Source organism: Salvia miltiorrhiza, chromosome 3 (genome assembly GCF_028751815.1).
Source record: "Salvia miltiorrhiza cultivar Shanhuang (shh) chromosome 3, IMPLAD_Smil_shh, whole genome shotgun sequence".
In the NCBI taxonomy this organism is placed as follows: Eukaryota; Viridiplantae; Streptophyta; class Magnoliopsida; order Lamiales; family Lamiaceae; genus Salvia; species Salvia miltiorrhiza.
Window position 1 is genome coordinate 47631767 of NC_080389.1, and position 20101 is coordinate 47651867.

General features: G+C 34.9%; 4 protein-coding genes across 5 annotated transcripts; 2 read left to right on the plus strand and 2 right to left on the minus strand.

Annotated features, from left to right (window-relative positions):
* Window positions 1-3012: 3012 nt before the first annotated feature.
* Window positions 3013-4884, plus strand: LOC131016213 (protein trichome birefringence-like 11). The gene is made up of 3 exons (XM_057944853.1): window positions 3013-3651; window positions 3773-4162; window positions 4239-4884. Exons 1-3 carry the CDS (start codon window positions 3275-3277, stop codon window positions 4726-4728), a joined length of 1257 nt encoding a protein of 418 aa, XP_057800836.1. The 5' UTR covers window positions 3013-3274; the 3' UTR covers window positions 4729-4884.
* A 7-nt stretch (window positions 4885-4891) lies between these two features.
* On the minus strand, window positions 4892-5336 carry LOC131016214 (antifungal protein ginkbilobin-like protein). The gene has a single exon (XM_057944854.1). The coding sequence runs from the start codon at window positions 5334-5336 to the stop codon at window positions 4935-4937; it is 402 nt and encodes a 133-aa protein (XP_057800837.1). The 3' UTR covers window positions 4892-4934.
* Window positions 5337-6027: 691 nt separating this feature from the next.
* LOC131018909 (uncharacterized) lies at window positions 6028-6777 on the plus strand. Its single transcript, XM_057947598.1, has 2 exons — window positions 6028-6618; window positions 6742-6777. The coding sequence occupies exons 1-2, from the start codon at window positions 6028-6030 to the stop codon at window positions 6775-6777; spliced, it is 627 nt and encodes a 208-aa protein (XP_057803581.1).
* Window positions 6778-15681: 8904 nt separating this feature from the next.
* On the minus strand, window positions 15682-19676 carry LOC131016216 (aluminum-activated malate transporter 13-like). 2 transcript variants are annotated; one of them, XM_057944855.1, is made up of 6 exons: window positions 19309-19675; window positions 18947-19087; window positions 17999-18271; window positions 17157-17281; window positions 16916-17059; window positions 15682-16155 (listed from the first exon to the last, which is right to left on the minus strand). In XM_057944855.1, the coding sequence occupies exons 1-6, from the start codon at window positions 19664-19666 to the stop codon at window positions 15817-15819; spliced, it is 1380 nt and encodes a 459-aa protein (XP_057800838.1). In that variant the 5' UTR covers window positions 19667-19675; the 3' UTR covers window positions 15682-15816. The 2 variants fall into 2 exon arrangements, with proteins under 2 accessions (XP_057800838.1, XP_057800839.1); XM_057944856.1 differs by lacking the exon at window positions 17999-18271 and having other exon boundaries at window positions 19309-19676.
* Window positions 19677-20101: the final 425 nt, after the last annotated feature.

The following is a 20101-nucleotide window of genomic DNA, read 5'->3' on the forward strand; positions in this document are numbered from 1 at the left end:
TTTCATTTTTCAATTTCTGATTTATCTTACTCCTAAATGCAGTAAGTAAATAAATATCGATATATTTACACACATATATAATACTCCATCCGTCTCACTCCAATAGACTCACTTCTTTTGGGCACAAAGATTAAGAAAACTTACTTTTTAATTGGAAAATGGTAGTAAAGTGATGTGGTCTACACCAATTAAGTATAATTTTTTTTACCCAAAAAGAAAAATGAGTCTATTGAAATGAGACATTTCAAAAAGAAAAATGAGCCTATTAGAGTGGGACGGAGGGAATAATATTGTAGTGACATATTCCTACAACGTTTAAATTTTTCTTTATTCATTGGCGCGGATGCACGAGACTAGGGGTGGCACGGTACGGTATACCTTATTAAATCGACCATACCTTATACCTTACCTTTACCTCCGGTATGGAGAAAATTCATACCTTTACCTTACCTTTACCTACGGTATACCTTAGTTCGGTATACCTTAAGTACGGTATGGAGAATATACAAAACCTTTACCGTACCTTTATTTCGGTATACCTTACCGAATTTCGGTATACCGTACTTTCACGGTATACCGCACTTTAATGGTATACCAAAATAATCGGTATTATCAAAATCGAAAAAATTCAATTGGTATACCGTACTTTATATTCACATACTTGTATGCATTCATGTAATATATAATAAATTATATAAATGTTATAAGTTACATATAATTTATATGTTAGAAGTAATATTATTTATAATATAATACTAATATTATAACTATGCTATTATATATGTAACTATTATAAGTTAGATGTATAATTTATTGTAAAACAATAATTTTAGTTATATATTATAACTATACTATAATATCAAAATAAATAATTTTATTTTATTGTATAACTTATACTATATACTATATTTTATTTGTTTTTGTATCATTTGATGATATTTATAAATTTATAAGTTATATAGTATATAGTATATACTATATAGATGTTATAAATTATATGAGATTTATAAGTTAGATGTAATCTAAGTTATAATATAATATCAATATTAATTATAGCTATGCTATTATATACATAGATATTACACGTCAGATGTATAATTTATTGTAGAACAATAATCTTAGTTATATAATATAGAATATTATATTATAACTGTACAATAATCTTAGTTATATAATATATAATATTATATTATAACTGTGTTATGATATCAATATAAATAATTCAGTTATATTAAATTATATAACTTACATACTATATTATATTTTATTCACTTTTGTATCATTTGATGATATTTATATTCGCATACTTGTATGCATTCATGTAATATATAGTAAATTATGTAGATGTTATAAGTTACATATAATTTATATGTTAGACGTAATATTATTTATAATATAATACTAATATTATAACTATGCTATTATATATGTAACTATTATAAGTTAGATGTATAATCTATTGTAAAACAATAATTTTAGTTATATATTATAACTATACTATAATATCAAAATAAATAATTTTATTTTATTGTATGACTTATACTATATACTATATTTTATTTATTTTTGTATCATTTGATGATATTTATAAATTCATGTACAATTGTATATATTCACATAATATAGATTATATATATCATTTTATAAAATTTATAAATATTTTTTAAAATATAGACATAAAAATAAATATTATATATTTTAAAACTATAAATTTTGATACGATATATACCGCAATTTTCGGTATACCAATATATACGGACAACTGCGGCATATCAGAATAAGGTATTGTACCTTATTATCGGTATATACCGAATATTAAGGTATACCAGAATAAGGTATGATACCGCATCACCGGTATATGCAGTAATATTCGGTATACCAGTAATACGGTATCATACCGTATTCTGGTATATACCTTTAATACGATATTTATTGATTTTTTCGGTATATACCGCGGTATCGGTATACACCGGTATACCCCGGTATTTGGAAAACCCATACCTTTACCTTACCGTAAATATTCGGTACGGTATCATACCTTACCAAAAAAACCGGTATACCTTAAATTCGGTATTTTGCGGTAATTTACGGTACGGTATGGCCGGTATACCGAGTTTTCGGTATATTTTTCCAGCCCTACACGAGACTGGAGCTCCAACCAACCAATTTTTTTTTTAATTTTTTTTTGTTATACATTTATGCTACTCTTTGCTAATTTGTCCAAAAACTTAGGCGGTAACTCTCATCGCCATCGAATTGTTTAAGGCACGAAAAGGACACTGCCGACTAAAATTGAGTGTGAAATTAAACAATAATATAGTCTTCAACTATTTGTATTTGAGTTTCTTTTTCATTTATATATACTTAAGAGAAGAAATAGTCATAGATACACCTCCTTCGTTCCAACTAATTTCATTAATTTTTTTTAATTATTTTAATTAAGTTAATCATTTTTTTATATTAAATAATTTCTTTTTGTATTATCAAAGACACTAAATATTAAATATTAAAAATTAATTTCTTAAATTTTGTATCGAAAAAAACTTGATCAATTTAAGTGCAACGTAAGCGGTAAAAGATGAAGTTAGTAATTTAGAAAGTAATACTATGAAATACTCCCTCCGTTCCATGAATCTTGACACGTTTGATTTCAGCACGAGAATTAAGGAATTGTAGATTAATATTTTAAGTGTGGAATATAAAAGTGATAAAGTATAAGATAGAATGTAATAAAAGTGATAAAGTGAGAGAGAGAATATAATAAAAGTGATAAAATATGAGAGAGAAAATAATAATAATTATTCCCTCTGTTCCACTTTAATTGATACTTTGTGTGTAAAGAAGATAGGGACGATATATTATTTTTGGAAAGAGTCAATTGAAATGAAACAAAGGGACAAATATGTCAATATTCGTGGAAGGGAGGGAGTAATAACCAAAACCAAAAGCGTTTATTGAAGACAAAAGCATTAAATTGGAAATGGGAAAATTGCGGCGTGAGGTCCGAAATGTGCAAAACCGCTTTGCCACAATGTTTGTCTACTCTTTCGAAGTTGCCCCCATTAAATAATTAATCAAACTTATTCGATCCACTCCTTTGCACTTTGGTCCGCAATCATTTCTTAGACTCCCCTCTCTCTCTCTCTTTTCATCTCATTGCTTGTTCTCTTCTCTTCATAAGAGACAGACGCAGAGAACTACTGACCGTCCAATCAAAATCTGATCTGCAACACAACACCTCTCCGTGCAACAGCAAACCGATGAGAGAGAAAAAATGAGCCACATAGATTTTGTGAAGAAATTGAAGTTGTTGAAGCCTGAAGAGCCTACTCATGCAGTTCTTGGATGCTTCTTTTTCAGCCTCTGCTCAATCTCTTTCTTTCTCCTTCTGGATTACAGATTCCTTAGTGGGCAGTTGCTGTTTGTGAGCAGTTGGTTGAAGTCGAATGAATCGGCATCACCCAGAGTTGGATTTCTTGAAACCGATTGCGACATATTTCGAGGGAATTGGGTGTGGGATGAGACCTACCCTCTTTACCAGTCCCAAGATTGCATGTTTCTCGATGCTGGCTTTCGATGCAATGAAAATGGGAGGCCTGATCATTTCTACACCAAGTGGCGTTGGCAGCCCAAAGATTGCAATTTGCCCAGGTGTTGTTGATTCTTTCAACATTGATTTTCATGTTTTCCTTGTTTTAGATTGAATGAAAAATGTGTAACTGCCAGAATTTATGTGGGAAATTCAGTGTTTAAAATTTGTATTGTAATGCAGATTTGACGGAAGAATGATGCTGGAAAAGCTGCGAGATAGAAGGGTAGTGTTTGTTGGAGATTCAATTGGAAGAAACCAGTGGGAATCCCTTCTTTGCATGCTGTCTTCGGCCATTCCTAATAAAAGCTCAGTGTATGAAGTGAATGGGAGGCCCATCACCAAGCATTCGGGCTACTTGATCTTCAAGTTTCCCGATTTCAACTGCACCGTGGAGTACTACAGAGCCCCCTTCCTCGTCCTGCAGAGCCGCCCGCCTCCGGCCTCGCCCGAGAAGGTCAAGATGACCCTAAAGCTCGACCAGATGGATTGGAACTCCGCCCACTGGAAGGGAGCAGATGTGCTCGTTTTCAACACCGGCCATTGGTGGAACTACGAGAAGACCATCAGAGGGTCTGTGTAGTGTAGCTTCTCATCATTGAATATGAATATGAATATGATTATGATTGACAAGTGGTGTTTGTATCAGGGGATGTTACTTCCAAGAAGGGACGGAGATCAAGATGGAGATGAGCGTGCAGGAAGCCTTTGAGAGGTCCATCCGGACTGTGTCGGAGTGGATAAGCCGGGAAGTGAAGTCGTCCAACACTCATCTCATCTTCCGAGCCTACGCTCCCGTGCATTTCAGTAGGGGAGACTGGCAGCACGGCGGCACCTGCCATCTGGAGACGCTGCCGGATTTCACCACGCCGCCTTCATCCCAACACTACACGGAGCTCAAAACGGTAGTGGATGGCTTATCGGAGCATCTCGCAACTGGGAAAGTGGAGTTGCTCAATGTAACACTGATGACTTCTCAGAGAAAAGACGCCCATTGTTCCCTCTATTATTACGGCGGCGGACCGGCTCCCATCAACCGTCAAGACTGCAGCCATTGGTGTCTGCCCGGTGTTCCTGATTCCTGGAACCACCTCCTCTACGCTGCCTTCCTCAAACGACTCTACACCAATTCAACATAACAAAACCACATACTACTTTTTGCATACAAATATACGATACACGCGGGGAGGGAAAATTGTATTTAGGGCTCCAATTTTCAGCAAATTGTATAAATCAAAGCTCTGATTGTGTTCATTGTTATCGAGAGAGAGATAAAAGGTACCAAAATTACCCAATCATGACTGAGATAAGAGACGATTTTATTAAATTCAGATAATGATGAAAATCAATCATCGAAAGGGTACTGCTCATATCTGACAAGGCAATCGTAGAGCACACCGCGGGCGCCGATCCGGCCGTCGCAGCTGCCAAGCATGGCGGTTTTGGCTGCGGCGAGGCAGCCGCCGCAGTCGGAGCTCGTCAGAGTTTGGTTGCAGGCGGCGTGGCCGTAGGCGAAGGCGTTCGGGTAGGGGGAGATGTTGCGGAGATCGTAGCCGCGGCGCGACGGCGTAGCGCTCTCCAGTTCGGCGAGGACGTAGGCCAAGCTGATGGTGAAAGGGTCGCCCTTGGTGTAGGCGCCGGAGTTGCAGAGCACGCTTTTCACGGCGGTGTTGGGTTTGCCGGTGGAGATCCGGCAGAGGGCGAGCAGCAGAATTGATGCGAGAATTCGAATGATTGGTTTAGCCATTATTGCTTGCTGGTCTTGTTTGACTTGTTGTTTTTATCAAGGAGAGGCGTTTCTCCTGTGTTTGTCTTTGCTTGCTTTGGCTGGGCTTAGGTACACTATAATTATTGTCGCCGTCCAAGCATTTTTTTTCAAAGATAAAATAAATATTACTAATATAGATCGAGGAGTATAAGAGCACCTCCAACGCTGGGTGCGAAGGCCGTATCGAACCCGGCCTATCGCACCCGCCGGCGTTGCTGCACCCGGGTGCAATGGGTGTGGGGCGATGGAACGCACCAGCAGCCTGTGGGAGCGAAGGAAGGGGCGTGTTTACACGCGCCCCTTTTCAAACCAAAAAAAAAAATTTAAAATCGGCAGTAGCCGTTTTCTTCTATCCGTTGGCTTTTTTTTTTTTTTTAAATTCTTAGCACCTATATATATATCAACAAATACCTCAAACATTCATCATTCTCCTCATTTTCTTCTTCATCTTCTACTTATATTATTTCAACAAATAGCAATGGAAGGCGATTGGAGCAACTATTGGCGTGAACACCCTCAAAATCCATCCCCCGGCGAATCAAATGCTTCCAGGCAAGGATTCTCGCCGTTCACGCAAGAATCGAATGCCTTTCAAGCGGCGGCCACCAATTTGAACCCCCGCTTTACCGCCGTTGCCGACCCCGAGCCCGACGTGGAGGAGATTGCTTCTATGCCGGCGGCCACCAAACGTAGCAACTATTATCCGCCAGAAACGGTGCTAATTTTCCGTTTGTATCTCGAGCACACCCACGACTCTGTGGTGGGTGTCGACCAAAAAGGGGCGAAGTTTTGGGGCTCCCTCTGCACCCAATACAACGCTGAAAAGCCCCGAGGATCTATTTCATGCGACGTCACGCAAATCAAATCTCACTTTCAACTGGTGGCGAAGGATTCGAAGAGGTTTGAGGCCATGCACAAAAAATGTCACGATCAATGGAAATCAGGCATGAGTGATGGTCAAATCGTGGAGCAAGCAGAGGCAATGTGGCTAGCCGAGTACCGTGTTCCGTTCCGATATCCGCATGCATGGAAGATCTTGCGCGAGTCCAAGAAATTTGCAAGTCTCGGCGAGGATGTCCACTCCGATGTCCATTCGGACAAACGATCAAAGGGCTCCGGCGGTCTTCCCACAACGACTTCTAGCGACGCGAGTATCTCCACCCGGCCCCAAGGGCAAAAGGCGGCCAAGAGAGACAAACGGAAAGGCAAGAAAAATGCCGAAGAGACGTCGGAGGATAACCAAAAAGCTCTCGGGTACATGGCGAATATGGTGACTGCAATGGAAACGTTCTCCCAAGTTCAACGTGACCTCGCCGATAGCATGTTGATGAGCCGGGACACCTCTCAAATGAATCCCGACGAATTGACGTTTCACATGTGCAAGGTGGCGGAGATCAAGCAACGAAACAACATCCGCTAGATTTTTAGGATTTTTTATTTTATGTTTGTTTTAATTTAAGTAATTTAGGATTTTAATTTCTTGTATTGCAACTTTAATTCAATCAATGTAGGATTTGAATTTGAATTCAATGAAATTTTAATTTATCAATTATTGTAAATTTAAAATGGAAACTAGAATAAAACTATATCAAAAATAAAATAAAATCCATTGCACCCAAGTGAGTGCAATACCATTGCTGGAGTGGGTGCAATAGAAGTGGGACCACTTCTATTGCACCCACTATGGGTGCAAGGGTTGTTGATGCTCTAAGGGATACTCAAACTCATGAATGGAACATATAAATAATCATCGAGAGCTCAAGACCACTTCAACGGACAATAATAAAAGGGGTGGAATTAAATCTACTCACATCAATAAAATGTCTTGCAAAACTACTCACTTTGAAAGTCAAAGCCGAAAAGTACACTTGATGGTGATGGGTTGCTTGGTTTTTTGTAAAAGTTCTTACACTTTTCTTACACAAGTACAATTGTCTAAGAAAATGTGTAAGATAGGTAGTTAAAAATGCACAAAACCAGATAAATGTGCAATTATTGTAAGATGATTGACGTATAATGCCCTAAGTTTGAAAATAATGAAGGTAAGTTTGTGTATAATAAAACAGTAATACGAGGATGTAAAAAATTGTACTTTAAGTATATTTGGAAACAAAAAAAAAATTCTGAACCTAATGTATACATTATCCGCCAGTAAACAATAGCCTCTCTCAATAGCCGCCTGGTTTTTTATCCTGACGGCTATTTCTAGCGGCTATTTTTTACTGGCGGATAATATATACATTAGGTTCAGAATTTTGTTTTGTTTCCAAATATACTTAAAGTACAATTTTTTACATCCTCATATTACTTTTTTATTATACACAAACTTACCTTAATTTTGTATTCTTTTTTTAAAATATATTCTATGAAGTAGAAATACATAATAGGCTTGTATTTAGACAAATTTGGATCATAGTGGTGTAATAAGTCTCGAATTTTTGATTTTATTTTATTTAACATGAATTAATATAGCCTAACACATAAAATAATAGAAAATGTTGGATAAAAAAAATATATAATCATATATTATGAAATAGTAAAATATTATAGAGCCTATCACATACGTATCCGCCAGTAATTCGTATCCTCTAGAATTAGCCGCGTGAAAGAAACCCTAAGCGGCTACTTCTAGCGGATACTTTTTACTGGCGGATAATAGTACCATGTCATTTATAACTGGTTTTTATATCACAATATATATAAATTTTATTTATTAGAGTTCATATTAATGGTTGTTGTATTTTTTTCAATTTTGAAGAGCTAAAGCTAATTCAATTGTGATTGGACAATTCAACCGACAACTCTAGTATGGGAATCTATAGGCTTTGCAGAAAATTGTAATTCACGGGTATTGGAATAGAGCGGGCACGGCTTTTGTGGGATTTCTTTGACCACATTGAAGATTTGATATGGTCGAAATCTTGGGTAGGGCCCATTAGGGTAATTTTTTATGTTAAATTAGGGTAGAATTTTTGAGAAGCAGCCGCACCATCATTTGTTCAAGCGGATACTGAATTTTTTCGTGTGAGAGTGAGAAGCAGCCGCTGTTTCATTTTTTCAAACGAGGAGTTCATTCGGTCTTTCTTCAAATCCATTCACGCCATGGCTTCTTCTTCAAACCAAGTAAGTATACTACATTTTTAAGTATTATTTGGTATATGTTCGGCCAAGTAAGTTTATTTGTTATTTGTTTTGTATATGTTAGATATATTTATATGTTAAGAATCTATATGTTTTGTATATGTTTCGAATTTTGTATATTTTTAAGTAAGTATATGTTTTGTATGTTTCGAATTTTTATATGTTTTGTATATGGGTGAATTTTTATGTTAGAATTTATATGTTTTTATGTTAGAATTTATATGTTTCGAATTTTTATATGTTTTGTATAGTATTGAATTTTGATTTAGATATAGTATTTGTTAGATTTATTTATATGTTTCGTATATGTTAGATATAGTGTAGTTGAGTGCTGTTACAAGTTTGAGTATAGTTTCAGTGTTGTTAGAATTTTTATTTATATGTCAGATTTATTTATATGTTTCGTATATTTTTACTAGTAAGTTGTCGGGCTGACCAAAAGTTTGTCTCACATTTGAGAGGAACCACTTCCATGACTCATCATTCTCGATCGGCCCGACACCAAATGCCAACGGAAAAACTTGCTCGTTTGCGTCTTTTGTCACGGTGACGAACAAAATGCCATTGTTCTTCCCCTTCAAGTGTCTGCCGTCGACCACAATCACTGGCCGAAGCGAAAAGAAGAAAGGTGTGATGGAAGTCGCAAGAGCAAGAAACAGATGTTTGAACCGGTTGTTTTCGTCTACTTCCAAATCCATCACGGTGCCTGGATTCGCTTGACTTAGGGCATACAAATATTTGGGCAGAAGAAGGAACGAATCATCAATTCGACCGTATATCTTCTCTAAGCTGAGATTTCTTGCACGCAGCGCGACATCATATTTGATTCTGACGCCAAATTCACGTAACAACTCCGACATAATAGATTTCGGCTTAATGACCTCTCCGTCATCGTGTATTCTTTTTTCCACATAAGCTGCAACCACATTCGAATGTGCCTTTATTCGTTTCAAAATGCCCAACTCCCATTCGCAAGAGTGCTCTTTAAACTTATGCACTCCCCACATCCCTCCGCCGTGATAAGATGCACGCACATCGAACTTGCACTTATCAGAGTGCTTGCACTTGTAATAGAGGCGTCCCTGATCTGAGCGTACAACTTTTGCCTCAGCCCCTTGCTTCATATTCCAGAAGCCAACAGCAAGGACCAATTCTTCTTTACTGTTGTAAAAAGAGTTCTTCCCCAAATCAGCAACTCTGGACAGCTCACTCTCGCGAGCAACGAGCGAAGTCGTGGCGTCCACTGGAATCAACGGAACTATCCAATTAGATAGATCACCGGTCGAGTCCGTCGGATTTCCGTGACGGGTTCTACTTTGTCGGATCCAACCTGCTCGCTCGGTCGCCGTGAACTCTATCAGATCATCGTCTAATAAATCCTCAGAGGCGGCATAATCTGTGCCCGACTCGTTCGTTGGATCGTATTCTTCGTCTTCTTCATCAGAATCGTCATCAGGTTCTTCAGCTTCGTCTTTAGGTTGTACGGCTTCATCCGTCCGCACCTGGTTGAATCTCCCGCACATTTCATTCAGATTCCATGCGGATTCATCCAACGGTTGCCCATCCCATGAAAAGTACTGTGTTGGAGGCGCGCTCTCGCGAGCATGATACGACGTCTCATACTGACTAGATTGTGCTTCATCATCTCCGTATCCCGAAGCCTGGCCAAAATCAAAAGTAGGGATGTACGCTTCTTCGATCGGGTCGTTGTTGTGCTCAACGTACACCATGGGATATTCTGCAGTTTCCAACAAGCCTTGCACATCATCGTCGTCACTTATTACGCATTTCGTCTCCCTTCCAAATCGATTGGTCGCCAAATAATACAATTGATAGTTCGGGCTCAACGAATGCATTGTCAGCACATTGTTGATGCTGTATATCAGGCTCGCAACTGTTTCATTTAAGAGGGGAAGGACCTCCGTAGCCCCGCCAACATAGTGTATACCATCGACGACTCCGTTGTATCTCACATATATGTATCTCACGAATTCCATCTATAAAACCACATAAAGTATAGTATTAAAATACGCTTAAAAAGTTTAAAACATCACAATAAGCTCGAAAAATGAAGTATCCGCCAGAATATTGTTATCCGTCACCAGTAGCCGCTGACCTTGTGGGGTCGGCGGCTATTGTCGGCGGCTAATGAAATTCTGGCGGATACTTTATTTTTTTTGTTCAAAACATTCAATTATATTAGAAACAGGTTTAATATTTCCCTAACATGCTTTTAAAGTTCAGATAATAAAGAAATTCATTAAAATAACGTAAAACATGCTCTCAACGTTAAAAACAACATACGATTAAACATGCAAACTATAATTTATACAAACAATACATGAGAATCACCTTTTCGGGCTGAAATTCAACACAAATTGCCTGCTCTCGCACAAAACCACTCAAATCTTTAGGGTATGCCTGAATTTCTGAAATTCAAGGTGAGTATTTCAATTTGTGTTTTGGTCATTTACAAATGCAGCCTTATAAGGACTAAACTTGATTCCTTACAAAAAGTTCACGTGAAGTCTAGTGTTCATTCAATACGGCTTCAATCTATTATTGCATGTCACCTCACACATGCATAAAATTAGCATTAATGCCCCACTACAACCAAAATTTTTGCAGAGTCACCTTCTCAGTATGTACTTTTAATATTTTACTAAAAAATTAACAAAAAAAACAACAAATACAAAAGAGGAATGCGTATATATGTTATATTTAAACATTCATAACAAGCTGAAAAATTAAAACTTATACATATTTTGAGACAAAATAATATTTTCTGCCTCAAAGACCCAGTATCCGCCAGAAAATCGTACAAAGGACCCAGTAGCCGCCCTACCTTTTTTGTTAGCGGCTACTGATAAAGAAAATAATTTTATGGCGGATACTGTAGTTTTTGGCTATAGAATATTATTTCATTGCCGAATATATGAATTTCCAAATAATTGGTATATAATTTCTTATTATTTTATGTGCAAGTCTATTATTTTATGTGTAGTCAAATCATGCATAAAGTGAGTGTTATTACCCCCACTATAATCCAAATTTTGGCAGATTCACTATCTCTCATATTTCCCATCCATGTGTACTTCTTGTACTGTAAATATTTCACTATCTCTCATATTTCCCCTTGTAAAATTAAATAAAAATCTAAAAATATCGGTGCATATGTAACAATAAAAAATCACGAAGGATAAAAATTCACAATCATGTTAATTATGAACAAATTGTTTTTTTTGAAGCGAATAACACAAGTATTCGCCAGTAATTAGTAGCCGCTGAATAGTAGCCGCCGGTCACAAACTTCAGCGGCTACTGCGGCCGGCTACGAATTACTGGCGGATACGTGGTTTACTGGTTTCAAAAAAAAAAATTTGCTTAAGAATTGACATATTCGTGATTTTTTTGGCCTTCGTATTAGTGTTTGTAACACACAAACGTCCCCTAATTTATTCAAAATTTGCAAACTATTTAATCTTATAATGCATGAAAGTGACGTGAGTTCACATTTTCTCACATTTTGTACCAATTTTAACTGTTTTCTTACACAACTCTTACACAATTTCCATCATCATCAACTTTTACACAAAAAACCAAGCAACCCATCACCATCAAACTTGCTTTTCGGTCTTTGACTTTGAAAGTTGATAGTTTTGCAAGACATTTTATCAATGTGGGTAGATTCCCCTATTAACACATAATAAAAAGGATCCAAAAATCACTCGTGAAACGAGTAACATAAACTAGTTTGTTGGAGAAGAAAGTCATTAACCATCTAGCTCCACGTACAAATGATAATACCATAAACCGTTCTAGCAATATTAGAACTTCTATCTTTGAACACTCTTTTTATTTTTGACTTTCCAAATCTTCGAACATATACACTCTTTTGTTTCTGTCTTTCTCAACAGCCTCGTAACAATGGTCCAGATTCAGCGAAGAAGTAATGGGAAAAACTTGTAACCACTTACAAATACACTTTCACACTAAATAAAAAAAATGGCACAATAGAAGGATATGATAAATGTACTCCAATTAAGAAAATCGGATGGGGCAATTGTCGTCATTCTCGAATAAAATTATTCTCTCTTCACAAAATTGTGTCGCGTTGGGATTCTATTTTTTAAAAAAAAGTTAGGCAAAGGAGGAGACTTTACAAGGGACGCATTTTAAATGTCTTTGAAGATAATTGGGGTGTTGTCCATGAAGAAGAGAGCTTTATGAGTGAGTGAATACATCTCTTTTATTGAGAAGTTTCCGATGCTTAAGCCGTTCCACGAGGAGTCGTCTAGGGATAATTGCCTTATTCATCAGAGTTTGAGGGTTTTTTAGGACAGTAATTTAGATTGATTTGGAAATTAGGACAATAACTTTCGAACTTGTAAAAATAGGACACTAATTTTTTTTAGAGTAAAACAGGACACTAATTAATAAGTGTTGCATCCGCAGGACATTTTTTAGCCAATTATCGGCTGAGAAATGTCCTATTTTTACGACGCTTATTAATTAGTGTCCTATTTTACTCTAAAAAATAATTAGTGTCCTATTTTTACAAGTCCGAAAGTTATTGTCCTAATTTTCAAATCAATCTAAGTTAATGTCCTAAAACATCCCCCAACTCTTATTCATCATAAGCAGTTTTCTTTTTGAGACATATTTACCCTCAACCTGTACAATTCAATCTTATAATCATTCTTTATTTATCACACCTCTTAGTGCTTAACTTTTGTAATTAATTCTATATGCTGGGACCTTTTACTCACTAAAAATATATCTACCAACTATTTTTTAAAACACAATGTCATCCACAAAGTGCTACATTTAACTTATGATATGATACATAACTGTTCGTTTGTTCGGGCATAAAATCTAAACAAGAGTGTAATTTGGTTAATTTAATAATAACTAGTAAGTGACCTGTCGAAATTCGATGGAATCTATTAAAATATAAATTTATAAAATTATTATTGTATTTTTTTGTTTCATGAATTATTTTTCACAAAAATAGAGATTTAATAAAATTATTTTAAAATAAAAAAGTTATAATATTTATTTGAAATTGACCTAATTTAAATGTCTTATAAAATTTAGGGCAAATTGCATGAAAATATCCCAGTTTATACCAAAATCTGATTTTTTGACAATCTTTTTAATTGTAGCAAAAATTTTAACGACGTTTCAATTGATAGCAATGTCCGTCCGGAATAATTTCCCGGTCAAATTAAATCTGAGTTGACAGCCGGAATGCCAACGTGGCATCAAAAATGTCAAATCACACCACCCTCCCCCTCCCACGTCACTCTTCTCTCTTCCCCCTCCCCCTCCCCCTCTGCCCTTCGGCTCTCCCCTTTACTCCACCTCTGTCGGACGCTTCCCCTTCCCCCATCCCCCACTGTTGCACTTCCTCCGCCCCCGCGTCAGTTTTCAGATGTCGGAATTTTTTTCGGGACATAAATAACTAAACTTTGAAACGATGGGTATTTGTATGCACTTATCCTTAAGTTGGGACATTTTTGTTAAAACGCTTATACGATGGCCCGATGGGACAAAATTGAATATTTACCCTAGTTTGATTAAATAACAACTTGACTCATTCACAACTTTATAGGCTATTAATTACGTTATGGATATAAATAATTTTTTCTTAATTTTTGAAATATTAATATAATATTTTTTAGATATTTAATGGTTTTTATATATGGAAACTGCTTAAAATTTAGAAAAAGAAAAAGAGTGAATGAGAATTGAGGAAAATTAGAATGAAGTGATTATACGACGTCACATAGGATATAATTTATTTTGTTGAAATATTAATATAATGATTTTTAGATATTTAATAATTTTTAATATATCATAATATTTAGATATTTAATTATTTTTAGATATGGAAATTGATAAAAATTTAGAAAAAAAAGAGAATGAATTAGAATTGAGGAAAATTAGATTGGAGTAATTGGAATGAATGAGAATTTATAATCTGTCATCTTCATAAGTGAATATTAGCGGCTAGTGCATCGGAGGATAGAAATCACAACCAGAATCTGGCCGGACACCGACGGAAATATTCCGTCGGTAACCATCAAAATTCCGTCGGTAAATGGAGATACCGACGGATTTCACCCGTCGTTGAAACACTCGTCGGTAAATGATTTATCAACGGATTTTTTCTGTCCGTTGGTGGATACCGACGGATTACCGACAGAAATGTTCGTAGGTAAGTCTCCGATGCCGGCGTTGGCCGTGGTAGGTGGTGCGGTTACCGACGGAATATTTTTAATTATTAATTTTCAGAACAATTTATTTATTTATTTGGAAATATTATCGGGAGAAAGAAGGGCCAAATCCTTATATATATATACTATTATTCATCATCTGAGAGATTGTTTATTTTGAAGTATTAAAATTGATAGATAAAAATAGTAAATTTATTCCCTTGTTTATTTAGATAGATTGAAATTTTAAGATATCTCAAAGTCTTTGATAACTTCTATCATTTGAGCTAGTTTCATTAAAAGAGTGTGATTGAAACAATCCTATTAGAAAGGATATAAAAATACTCAATTATTCACCTTATCAATCATGCAAAGTAAACACTCTCATAATATTGAAAATATTAGAGAAATTGAAGCGAGTTTTTAAATTAATTAAACTCAACATATTTCATTTCTTAAAGTCATTTTTATTTTGAAATCAAAGAAAGAATTTAATTTATCAAAAATCAAAGAAAGGTACGTGATGACGGTTCATTCCAAATTTTAAAATTTATCGTACAAAAATATTTCTCGCAACTCTCGCTAAACTAGAAGTGATAGCATTTTCAATTTTCCAAACATTTTTTTTATTCTCTTTGACAGTAGGAAGCATAGGCTCCCAACTCTTTAATATTCACTTTACAATCAGACTCTAACCATCCATGCATAAAGTAAATGGAAGAGCCTATCCTATACCCAAAATTTCCCCTTCAAAGCGAATTGATAATGCCTATATATCCCTAGAGTTAATTATCATCCATGAAAATGGCATCATCTCCACACCGGTAGATCATAATAACAAATTAAAATTTAAAAATTACATAAGAGACAAACATTCCCATTTTTGGATTTATTCTCATATTTTCTCAAGTGGTGTAAAAATCCCATATATCGAGCTCTTGTAAATATTTCATATACGCTACATGTAATTTTAAATAAAAAATATATAATCTCTCTTATATCATCATTACTCGTTATATGTATTTCTTTAGTTTAGTATAATTATCTTGGAAGTAAGGCTTATATGTTAACAAAATTAATTTGTCAAGTATTTACATATATTATACATCCATTTTGGTGGCTCTAAAATTCGCAATCTCCCCCAATTCTTCCACTTTTGCTGCCAATATTTCAACCTTCTCCACAACTTCCAACAGCAAGAAATTCAAGGTGGAAATGGCAAGATTTTCATCAGTTTCGACAACTTCGATCTTGCAAGAGGAGAACCGAGGGGGGCTCAATTGTAATTTCATCGACTGCAGTTTTGGGTTTATTGAAAGCTTTGTTTGGCACTTCTCCATTTTCCCAATGCTCTCTCCAATCTCCTTCAATATCCACACCATTGATAACAAGAAATTTTCACATGCTTCCTTTAGGATCTGCCTTTTCAATGGTGGCGGCTGATTACAAATAAAATAAAATAAAATGATTAATTCATTTATTCGTATCTCTCGTGTTCGCACATATATATATATATATATATATATATATATATAGGGAGAGGTTTAGGAAAGAACCATAAATAAAAAAAGAACGGAGAACCATTTTCAGCCATTCGATCATCAAGATCTACGGTTGATACATCATCTTGTTGGATGAATGCAGATCCTGGGTTCGAATCCTGAAGGGAGCAATTTTTTTTATTTTTTTGAGTGCATTAATTTTAACAGCGAATGCATTGATTTTTACAGTGAATGCATTAGATTTGATGGTTCTCCCGTTCTCACAAATAATGTAGTTCTCTCTAGAACCACACCCTATATATATATATATATATATATATATATATATATATATAGGGAAAAGCTAAAATAAGAACGCTTCTTAAAATATAAATTAGGAACCATTTTCAGCTCTTAGATCATCAAGATCTACGGTTGATTCATCACCTTGTTGGATAAATTCATGGTCCTGAGTTCGAATCTCAAAGGTAGCAAAAAAATTATTTTTCGCAATTCATGATATCGACAGTTTTATGCAAGACAATTTTTCTATGAGACGGGTCAAGATTCAGATTCAAATTCATATCTGGTGGCATATTTATAATTACAAGTAGCAAATATATTACAAAATATGCCATTGAAATATGAATTTATAATTCCAAGTTTGAACCGTCTTATGATAAGGTACAATTGTGATTATACATGTATATATTAATACCTGTTTGGGGGATTGAAGACATCCTTTAAGAGAGATAATAGTTGCAGCAAGTTCTCTTAGATGCTCTCCAATTTCTAAATATTTATCCCATGGATAATACAGTCCGAATTTTCCATGCCAAGGCTCCCATTTTGCATGATTTGCCTGCAAATAATTCAATTTATTTAGTATTATTTTGTGAATATACAATTTTTAATTTAAATTAAGAAATAAAATCTTTAATTAGAATATGGTGAATTACCAGTGCTTCATCATTGGATTTGGAGTTGATAACTATCTTGCAAGCTTGAATAGATGCACTACCATCTCCCACTTTATCATGATTTTCCTTGTCATGACCCAATTTGAAATATTCATCAAAGCATCCTAAAATACCAAAAGATGTTGTTAGAACTCAAATTAAAATTTCAAAAACATATTATCACAATTAAATAATTAACAAAATAAAGCTACCACTCAACTTTAAATGATCATTTCCCTTTAATCAACTATGCATACGTGTGCCTAATTGTTTAATTTCTATCGAGTTTTTGAGAGACTCTAATTGTATTTAGTTAATTGAATAAAACTCTATCATACAATTCAATATTAAAAGTACGAAACTAGACGCATTCCTAAAGGACTCGGAAATCAATTAGTATGCTACCAAAATATTCTGAGCTACAAGAAGCACTAAGCATTGATGGAGAACCTGTAGCACTAAACAATATTGCATAATTAATTAGTAGAAAAAGAAAAAGACTCCGGGTGGGGATATAACTATATATTGACCATTAAAATGAATGAGAAAAACCTCTCTAACTAACCCAATTCCTAATATTGAATTCAATCACTCATAAATAACATAGCATAAAAAAAAATACTACATATGTCTCATTAATAATGACTCACTTTTCTTTTTTGTCGTCTATCTCATTAGTAATAGCTTAGTCCAGAAAAAGGAATATTATTTTATCTCACAAAATATTGTCGGCTCCACCACTTTCTATCACTTTTTATCCTTTAATAATTCTTCTTTTTAATAACCGTGGCAAACAGTTATGAGCCGTTATTAGTAGGACAGAGGAATTATGAAATACTTGCCTTGGATACTATTAGCAAGTTTATTAAACTTGGATGCCGTGGAGAAATGAAGTTCGTTACTAGCCCAAATGGGATATGCGAACAAGTTGACGAAGATGCAAAGTGTGAAGCCCATGCCGATGGCGGCGAGGCGGTCGCGCGCCACCTCCACCACTTTCTCCGCCCGAACGCCGGAGACCGCCACCAGATTGAAAGTTAGGATCGAAATCATGAATCCATAATCGTATCTCTTCTTGATTTTTGGCACCATTCTATAATATGTCGCAACAGTGCCTAAAATATAAATAAAATCCAAATTTATTTAATTAGTTTGGCTGAGATATTGAATAAACGAATAGGTTTTCTCAATTAATTGTGTGTATATAAATTAGTTAGGTCGATCGATGACGTACGGAACTGAAAGATTAGTTGCGAGATGGATTGAAGAATTTGCATGTAATCACTACATTTAATTATATATATTTAGGGTAATTAATTAAGATCAAAGCGCGATAACTATTATTACAAAAAGGATAACATATTATATGTATAATAGTGAAATTCAGATTAAATACTATTTGATCAAGAGTAAAACTTATTTATTGTGAAATAATAAAGGGAGTGTGAATTTTAATCAGAAAACCTTTTAAAATTACTCAATTGCAATCATTTTATAATTTTACTACCCAAATTCGGGTTTTTTTTTTTTAAAAAAACATTTTATTTTCGCGAACGTTCGATATTCCAATGACATTTTGAGATTTACTAAAAACAATAAAAAGTATATAATCTCAAAACCAAAAAAAAAAAAGGAAGAACAAATCTTCATATATACATTATTTTTTGTGAAGATATGGGACGTGTCAAAAGAACCTTAAACATTACTAACATAAAATATACATAAGAGATTAGATATGTCGTTGAAATTAAACAAATATGAAAAAGAAGGGAAATTAATTAAAAACGCACCATAGAGAAATAGTGAAGTAGCAATGGTTGTTGGTTTAGCAATCCCTTCATTTTCAGCCGCTAAAACTGCAGCCAAACACCCCATTCCTCCTCCTACCAACGTTCCAATCCCTCGGTTTATCCCTTTGCTCAATGTAGCTCCTGCAACAAATTACATCAAGATTTAAGATTTTAATGTCTCACGTCACTTACTAAAAACTAATTAATAGATAGTAATCTATTATTAATCGGGCTTCTACTATTTGACGTGAATAACAGTTTAATTAAGGGGAATTAAAAAGCCTTGTAATGCATGAAGCTACATCGTCTCAAACCCTGATTAAGCATCAAATTCATGGAGAGAGAGAGAGAGAGAGAGAGACCTGCATAGAGCTCGAACATGACGACAACGGTCATGATAGCCCACATGGCATTCTCTCCGATTTGTTTGAACATGGAATTGACCAAATACAAGAGCGACACAAGAACCAAAGCCACTCCTACTTTGATGCTGTGAATAATCCTCCTTTTGTCACTTTTATTACATATTTCCTTAATAATCGAAGCAAAACCTTCAAACCAAAATGACCATAAACATGATTCCTCATTTTTATCTCCCTTCTTACTTCCATTTGCAGCAGTAGTAGAACTCATGCTTGTACGTAACAACCAACAAAAGTAATAAAAATAAAAAATGCTTAGGATAATTTGATGACACTCATTCAGTTTCTTTGATGCCATTTGAGTTTGAGTTTCTAGTCTTATATATAGCACGTCATTTCTTAATTACCGCGGGGGTGGGGTGGGGTTGGGGGTGTTGTCTTTTTCATCACGTTTGGTTTGCCAAAACAAGAGGAATCATGGAAATAAATTGCAGAAGTAGTATTAATTAGGTATACATTTTGTCCATTCCTTCTTTTGTGGTTGGGGTCTTATATCGTGGATTTTATTTTTTATTGCATACTATATGTATGTGTGTGTTTATATGGTTTTGTGTATGCAACGTTTGTTAAGTGATAATATTAAAAAATTAAATAAAAATAAAATAATATTCAATTTATAACAAAAAACATATATTGTGAAAGTACTTTTTAGTTGGTGGCTTTAGTGGTACACGCTGCCTAGCACGATTGCATCAGACAAAACTGTGAAGGATGGGATTTTTTTCTAATTTAT